Source organism: Silene latifolia, chromosome 3, assembly GCF_048544455.1.
Source record: "Silene latifolia isolate original U9 population chromosome 3, ASM4854445v1, whole genome shotgun sequence".
Taxonomy (NCBI): domain Eukaryota; kingdom Viridiplantae; phylum Streptophyta; class Magnoliopsida; order Caryophyllales; family Caryophyllaceae; genus Silene; species Silene latifolia.
In genome coordinates, this window is record NC_133528.1 from 95,869,340 (window position 1) to 95,878,303 (window position 8,964).

Genomic DNA, 8,964 nt, shown 5'->3' on the forward strand with positions numbered 1-8,964 from the left:
CATGCTTATAGTTGATTTTCTATATCCAAGGAGATTACGGATTTCTTGTTGTTAGGAGTGATTTCCTAATATAGGTTATAGCTTGATTCCCAGTATGGTGTTAATGTAGGTTTGAATTAACTTTCAAACCAATATATCCACCATACTCCAAATGAGAATTATTTTAACTGTCGCCATATTCGAAAATCACTCTGTTATTTGGCCTTGTAGTATGATGGAAGAGAAGGCAAGGTGTACTTGTTATATTGTACAGAAGCAGTCAGTTGACTCAATTTTATTACAGCATCTCCTTGTGTTTTCAGTACAAGGGAAAGGTTGTGGGGTCGTGCAACTCCACCTTAACCCCTTGCTTCTATGTAGCTCCCCCCTGGTTGCGGTCATGCAACTCCACCTTAACCCAGTCATATGTGAGGCATGAGGTTATTTTGTTCTCGTATTAGCACGTGTAAGTTTATGTTATTCTTTGCAGGCCGGATACAGTTAAGATGTGATGCAGCTAACAGGCCGCAAATATGAACGGAATATCAACTTGGATTTCATGGAGAGAGTGACAGGCAGAGGGAAAAGAAAGAAAAGGCACATATATATCTAAGCACATACATGTGTGAGATTACGTTCCAGTAGTCGTTTTGAAGGGGATGACGTGGTAGTTCCATTCTACATAAAATGCAATATCGTCTGTACAAAATGTACTTGGGTATCATTTGGGGCACCTTTCAAGTTAACTGATTCCTTTCAGCTTTTCTAGAAGCATAAAAGTTTGATCAGATCTTACAGAAATCATATGTTTTTGATTCCTAGCATTTCACAACCAATATAGCTGCTCCTTTCAGAAACAGCTCTCCAAGAAGCCAAGGGCCAACTTCTGCGATCACTCGTTTAAGGATCAAATACATTGATCTGCTTATCATGTAGTAATTGACAGCACAATCACATTGCCTGTTACAAGGAATAATCGAGCGTACATCAAAGGTACGGCTAGAATCTGAATTTTGGCGTCCTCATCTCTTTGTTTCTCATACTATGGCATGTTGGTTGATCTCACCATATATTTCTTAAGTTGAGGTAGATTTTTATTATTTTTCAGTGTAGTGTTATTTCCTAATCAATAACTCTCCCTTAAGTAAAGGTGACCCATTTACAAACATTGTAGACGAAAAGGAAATAAGGAATGGAACAACCGTTCAATACGATAGTCATGTACTACTTGACGGACTAGATTATAAGAAATTGCCACCCCATAGAAGCTATGGTACATATCCAAGTGTCGGACTCGCACTCACTCGCCAATTCTCTATCAAGAAACGAGGATATATTTTTCGACTCTCAAAACTGAGATACTCCGTATTATTGTACTCAAATACTCCGTATTTAGTTTCTGAGAATGATATAGTGTATATTCAGGGTATGAGGAATAATAAAATTGTTAAAAACCATACAAAATTTTCTTCCTCGTTTAATTTTGTCATGTCTCATGTGAATCTTTATTTGTTTATTATTATGCTAATACAAGTCTCAAATGGGTAAGGTCTGGGTTCAGCAACTGGCTCATTAGTGAAGAGTCCCGAGTAATATTTGCATTGAAGCGCATTTCTATTTTGGCATTCGTCGTGCTCTGTTCTGTTCTGTATTGTCTCATCTGCAATAAAGTTTAGCATAGGATAATAATCCACTATTCCGATTGCTTAATCTTAACTTGTTCTATTGAATCCTGTTTTCTTGTTTGACGTTGGGTGGGGGAAGGATTGACAGCCATAAAAATAGGTTCCTTATACAAAGCACACTTCCATCTTTAAGTCAGGTGCAAACACTACATTATTATTACAAAAACGGGGTTTCTTCAAAGAGTAGCTGGAGTAGTACGCTGGGGATGCCATGTCTTTTCTTTTCTTCGCTATTTGAGCTTTAGGAGAGTATCTACAACAAGACACACTTACGCCACGAGGACGTAAAAATTTATGGGAGAGAGATCTATTTTTGGAGGAAGTAGATAAATTGTGTCTTGGAGATTCATCCCCTTGGCTATGATTTTTCTTGGAAATGGCCATCCTCCATTTCTCATGCACATGATGAGCAGAGGGGTACCTGCAAAGCAGAGGGGTAAAATGGGCGCATGATGGTTTCTCAAACGAGGAAGTCTTACACTTCTTAGGACGAGCTGAAAAAATGAAAGGCTGGTGGTCATTAGAATCCTTCTGGGCTAGAGAGCAAATAAAAGTAGCCTTATATATGTATCTTGTTTCTGCTGCTTTCAAACTGATATCCATCAGTTGGCCGTTATTCTTCGACGTTGTTACGGCCTTGGTGTGATTATAGATGAAATTGTATACTTTGTGAAACATAAATAAGATTAGTAAGTGATTTTGCAGTAAAAACTAAAAAGCATCGATTCATTTAATTAAGAAACCATAGAAAACATCTCAATATGGCTGCTTGAGCCAGTGGAGTACAAAAATACACTTCCAGTTCCATCCTAATAATAATGGAGGAGGAAGTGTGTACTGCAAATAAACAGTTAAATATCCTAAGAGACCAACCCAATTCGACTAAAAACTGAAATTAAACCATAATCCCGATATTAGTATTCTAAACCCAAATAGCTCCAGCCTCCTTCAACATGGGGGTAAGTCTGCCTTGGACCTGCATGCTAATTATCTCCTTAGCTCCACCAACAAACTTTTGACCTATGAAAATAGCAGGAACACTAGGTTTAAGTCCTAGTCTTTCAAGTGCTTTCTCAACTTCTTGCCCATTTGGTAAGCTATCCAGCTGATATACTGTCGCATTTGCTCCATAGCTGCTTATAAGTTGCTGCACTGAGTGGCTCATGCAACACGAACTCTTGGTGAATATTACTAGCGGCTTTTGCTCAACCAAATGCTTCACAATTTCCATTGCTAAGTAGCTAAACCTTGTTTTTGTTTTTGTTTAGGATGTTTGGTGAATTTTAGACTCCGAGGTGGTGCTCTGGTTTGTTGGCGTTGTTGTGAGTATATATGAGCTTATGTTCTTCGTATTTATAGGCATCCATATGTTGGCGGTTTTTATCCTTTCTCTGTAAAATCTCATAAAGTAATATTTTTATTCCTTAAGATCTTAAGGCAGGGTTGTAGTGGCCTAGTTGTAGGACAAACTAACATATTCTGAGTATAAACTAGAGAAAATGTATGGATTAGTTGATGCTAATGCACATCTGAATGAAAAATTGGGTGCTTTTCTCAATCTTACATGAGGTAGGTACATTAGTGCACACCATGTCTACGTTCAAAAGGTTCTAGATTATTATATCACATTTCATGGCCTATGTTTGAGTGTTGCTACTATTGTATTAGCATGGTGGAATATAGGGTTGTTCCCTTATAATTCCTTCTAAAAAGGCTGTTCATAAGCATCTGAACTTTCAGTAAATAGTACGGATCAAGTAATTATTGTCCGTTTCCCTGTTAAGCTCTTACCCTGTAGATGTGTCGTCAACTCGTCATATCAAAGGATGTCATAGTTTTTATGTTTGATAGCTTGTAATATTACAAGAACCTAAGGAGTATCTATCATAAAAAGAAAATCAGCTTGAAAAAAATGTGTGAAAAATCTAAGGAGATGCAAAGGCAATAAGGCATGGCAGTTAGTTGCTTACAGAATCTACGTAGTATGTTGCACTGTAACATCTGTCTTTATATTTGCCCTTACACTGAAAACTTTGGGCAACATACTGTTTTAATCTGTATTCTTGCAATACTGTGTTCATATGGATTTTTACTTGCAATATTGTGTTCATATAGATTTTTAGATTACGGCTTAGTGTTTCTTCAACCAAAAGTCCCTCATTCTTATTCTCTATACATATAATGCAGTGCACATCTTTTTCATCTGAATAGCATATTAATAGAGTAGTCACTTGGCCTTGTTAGTACTTAAGATTAGTGCTACAATGTCAATCCCTTTCCCCTCAAGGAGATGACGCAGCAGTTGTTTTAGACATAAAATTCCTATTAGTGCCGACATGGACAACTAACTAACTTAGTGACTCTAGCTACATCCGGAAATTTCTCGGTGTGTGTACTGATGAAGCATTGATTCCGATTCATTTGATTTAAAAGCCGTGCGTGTCATCATTCATTCCCCATTAAAGAGCTAGTTTTTGGACAGGGACAATACAAATAATGAGATCTTAGCTTTGCTAGAAGCATTAAAGTTTGGATTGATGTTATATAAACCATGTATATTTGATTCTGAGCATTAGGGAAGTAACATAGCTGCTATGGGTTCAGAAATAGCCCTCCAAGATGCCAAGAGCCAACAATCCGCTTATCAGAGAACAGACACTACAACCACATTGCGTGCTCAAAACAATAATCGAGAGTACACCAAAGTACGGCTGGAATCTCTTTTTATGTTTTTCTTCCGGTTGTTTCCAGAGGTATTGAGAGTTATCATGTTACTCCGTATATGATTGTGAACATTAGATTTATACATTCAGTGAATGTGGCAACTTGATCTCGTTTGCACTTTGCAATTATCTTTATGATTGGCATCAATAGAATGAATCTGTTTTTATGTTTTGTGATCATCTTATGGTCTCTTCAACATACTGGCCCTTGGGATTTAACGAAGATACTTGTAATCATTAATCAATGCAGGAAAGCCTCAAGAACGATAGTAGATCAAGTAAAAGGGGTATGGTACGGTATATCTACCCGTAATCTTCATGATACATGTTACCAGGATCAGTATTGATCACAAAGCCGTTGCAATGCAACGTTTATATTCTCCACAATAGGAAGGAATATATTGCATATTCCGTATATAATATTAGCCATATTTTTTGCCATAAATAGTTGATTCTTTCTCTTGTATAAATAGCAGTAATTCCTATGTATCAAGAAACAAAGTATTCAGTAATCAATAATAATATTTCCCCCTTCAACATTCATAAGTTTCTATCATCGTATCAGAAGATTATGTTTACTAATTTTCCAATCCAATTTTCATTTTCTATCATTTAACTTTATACAATTCATTATGCCTAATTCCGAAATCGGTAATCCACCCAATTCGTCTCAACCCAATTCATCATATTCGATTGTTCATGTCGAAAATCCAGGCCATTCAATCTCTACTATTACTTTTAACGGCAATAACTATGACGATTGGTCGAGATCGTTTTACCTCGCTTTAATGGCCAAGGGTAAACTTGGCTACATCAACAGCACAATCGTCAAACCATCTGCTACATCCGATTCCTATGCTACGTGGGAATCAACCAATGCTCTTGTTACTCTTTGGATATTTAATACTATTTTACCCTCGGTGCGCATGCAAATCTCGCTTCGACCGGAGGCTAAACAAGTATGGGACGATATCAAAAACAGATTCTGTCAAACCAATAAAGCGCGTGTGTATCAACTTCGGGCGGAGTTGCTGGCTTGTCGTCAAGGCCCGACCGAGACTTTAATGGATTACTATGGACGCATGACGACAATCTGGGACGCAATAGTGGAACATGATCCGCTCCCCAAGTGTTCCTGCAATCCGTGTTCCTGCGATTGGCTGAATCTCATTAATTCTCGGCGAGAAAAAAGACGGGTACGTGATTTTTTAATGGGTCTCGATACGCGCTTTTCCAATGCCCGATCTCAAATAATCGGTATTACTCCTCTTCCCCAATTAGATGTTGTTTATAACCGTTTGCTACAGGATGAGGGTGTGCGCAATCTGTCACAACCCAAAACCGAAACCACACCCGACACAATGGCCTTTGCCGCTCGTATTCATAATGGACCTATCACCTCGCGCGGGGTGGGGGGGCGTGATTCTCAGACCAACACACGGCCTTCCTCTAGTTCGTCTACTAACCCGAATCGACCCTTTTGTATCGCCTGTAATCGACCTGGCCATCATTTTCATAAGTGTTATCATGTCACGGGCGAATTCCCCGAGTGGTGGGGAGAGCGTCCTCGCGATCCTATTTTTGTTGAACCTAATGCCACTGATTTAAGCAAAGCCACCTTCGTACCGGATGTACAAGGCCGAGCTAATTGGGATAGAATCCGTAAACAGGGTAAACCAGGTCCCCAACCGCGGGCACATATGGCGGTAGGGAACTCAGGGCACACTGGCGGCAGCACCAGTGGTGCACTCTCACTACTACAGATACAGGCTATAACAACGGTTAAAAACCGTTGTTATATAAAAAAGCGGACGTTGTTAAAGCGTCCGTTGTTAAAGGTTTTAACAACGGTTGGTTTTTCTAAGTAACCCGTTGTGAAAACTATTAACAACGGTTTAAAGTAGAAAAAACCGTTGTGGAAAGTGTGACTAAATTTTGGTGGGAAAGTTATAACAACGGTTACAGTAGAAAAAACCGTTGTTATAACTAAAGACAACGGTTTTTTTTAAAAAACCGTTGTTCATTTTTTTTTTTAAAAAAAAATTAAATTATATATTACTAGATGCATGCATTATTACTGCCCCTTATAATTCCGATGCATGCATTATTACTGCCAAATCCCTGCATATGAAAGGACAATATATGGAATGAGAAGGGTTATAAGATTTGAAGCAGATATGATGGCACAACTTCCTAAACATATATTAATTAAAAAACAACTCAAACGACACATTAGTAAGTATAAATTCATGCATTATCTCAATAACCATTCCATTATCTCACTATCTCCACGTCCTAAACTGCTCCAAACCCTAAATCTTTAAAACAAACTCCAAACTTCCTTCAACAATGAATGATACCATCCATAATACATGCATTATGACCGAGTACAACAAGAGTTTCATCCGCCGGTTGCTGGACATCGAGGGCAGGTACATGAGCTACCTTGAGGAAGCTCGGACTGCACTCAAGGACGCCAAAAAAAATGGCTTGACAGAGCAGCAGATGTTGCAGCTATACGACGATATAACAACTGCGGAACGAAACCTCCAAATAGCAAAGGAGGAGAGGATGTATATCATAGAAGAGAATAAGACTCTCTATGCATATCTAAGAATTGCATTTTTAGCAATGTAATTCGTTTTTTATGTATTTATATATTAATTAATTAAGTTTATTATGCATTCCTCTCAACCATCTTCTTCTTTGTTTTATTTTATTTAATTTGTTTTACAAGCTAATAAACGCAGAAAAACAACAGTGACAAAACTAATTAAGCGAATAATACTTAGAGAAAGAACAATAATGATCGATAAAAACACATGCAAATGAAATAATTAGAGAAAGAAAATAATGACTGAGATGACAAAACCTAAAACCATGCATATAAAGCGATACCTCATAATTAGAGAAAGTAAGAGACGATGACAACAACAGTGAGGGAGATGATAAAGCGATGATGAGAAAGAGAGAAAGAGACGATGAGAAAGTGTGTGTTTGTGTTTGTGTATGTTTGTGTTTGTGTTTGTGGCTGTAGCTGATCTGTGTTTGTGTGGTTTATATTATGGAAAGTATTGACAACGGTTTTTACACATAAACCCGTTGTCATTAGAGAATATATTAACAACGGGTCCTTAGAAAACCGTTGTTAAAAAGTATTAACAACGGGTTTATATATAACCGTTGTAATTACTTTTCACTAACTTTGCGCCAAATTATTAACAACGGTTATAATGTATTACAGAGTAAACTATTGTTATTAGTTTTTATATTAACAATGGCTGTACAAGTTTGACCCGTTGTTAAAACCTATAACAACGGTTATCAACACATAACCGTTGTAATTAAGTTTAGTAAAATTCGCGCCATCCATTCTACAACGTCTTATGGTGATTTTCGTGAATAAGCGTTGATAAAGGGGCGTTGTAGTTGCCTGGATTTGTAGTAGTGTCTCCGGACAAACCTTATCAAACATGGACAGATTAGACTTCAATTCCATGAGTCCTCAACAATTGGATGAAATAACAAAGCTATGGCATGCTCATCAATCTGCTTCCGTCTCCGACACACTTCACGGTATACTTCTAATTTTCCTTGGATTATTGACATCGGGGCGTCGCATCATATGTCAGGTTCTTTATCTCAATTTTCCAATATTCGTACCATTTTTCCATTATCCGTTGGTTTGCCTAACGGTGACCTTACTATAGCTAATAAAAGTGGCGATATTTGTTTTACATTTCGACTAATTCTACGCAATGTTCTTTACGCTGAAAATTTACAATGCAATTTATTGTCTGTCTCAAGCTTGCTTCTCAACACCTCTCTTACGATCCAATTTTCTCATAATTTGTGCCTTATACAGGACCGTTCCTCGAAGAAAGTGATTGGTGTGGGTGAGCAACGCGAGGGACTTTATTATCTTCAAGATGTCCATGACGTGACGGCCACGGTCTATATGGCAAAATCCGCAGACAATTCCGACCTTTGGCACCGCAGGCTTGGACACCCGTCTCCCTCTGTTTTTCGTTATTTACCTTTTATTTCAAAAAATGATTTAAGTTCTTTGCATAATAACTCGTGTGATATTTTCATTAGAGCTAAGCAAACTCGAACACCATTTCCGTTAAGTACTTCTACTGCTATTTCAATTTTTGATTTGGTCCATTCCGATTTATGGGGTACGTATGATGCAAACGGGTCTTGTGGATCTCGCTATTTTTTAACAATCGTCGACGATTATTCCCGTTCAACTTGGGTGTATCTTTTGCGTAATAAAAGTGATGCAAAACAAAATTTTTAAAATTTTTTTTGCTATGATTCATCGTCAATTTAATAACATATCAAAATTTTGCGGAGTGACAACGGGACCGAATTTGAACCACTCAATTCTTTTTTTCAAACTAATGGGTTTATTTTTCAACATTCAAACATTGACACGCCGCAAAAAAACGGCCGGGTCGAGCGAAAACATCGTCACATTTTAAATGTCGCTCGTGCCATTCTTTTTCAAGCAAGTCTCCCAATTTTATTTTGGGGCGAATGTGTTTTAGGGGCGGTTCATTTAATTAATCGCA

General features: G+C 37.8%; 1 protein-coding gene across 1 annotated transcript; it reads right to left on the minus strand.

Moving 5' to 3' along the window:
• Positions 1-2,370: 2,370 nt before the first annotated feature.
• Positions 2,371-2,964, minus strand: LOC141646185 (monothiol glutaredoxin-S6-like). The gene has a single exon (XM_074454182.1). It carries the CDS (start codon positions 2,893-2,895, stop codon positions 2,587-2,589), a length of 309 nt encoding a protein of 102 aa, XP_074310283.1. The 5' UTR covers positions 2,896-2,964; the 3' UTR covers positions 2,371-2,586.
• Between the last annotated feature and the right edge of the window lie 6,000 nt (positions 2,965-8,964).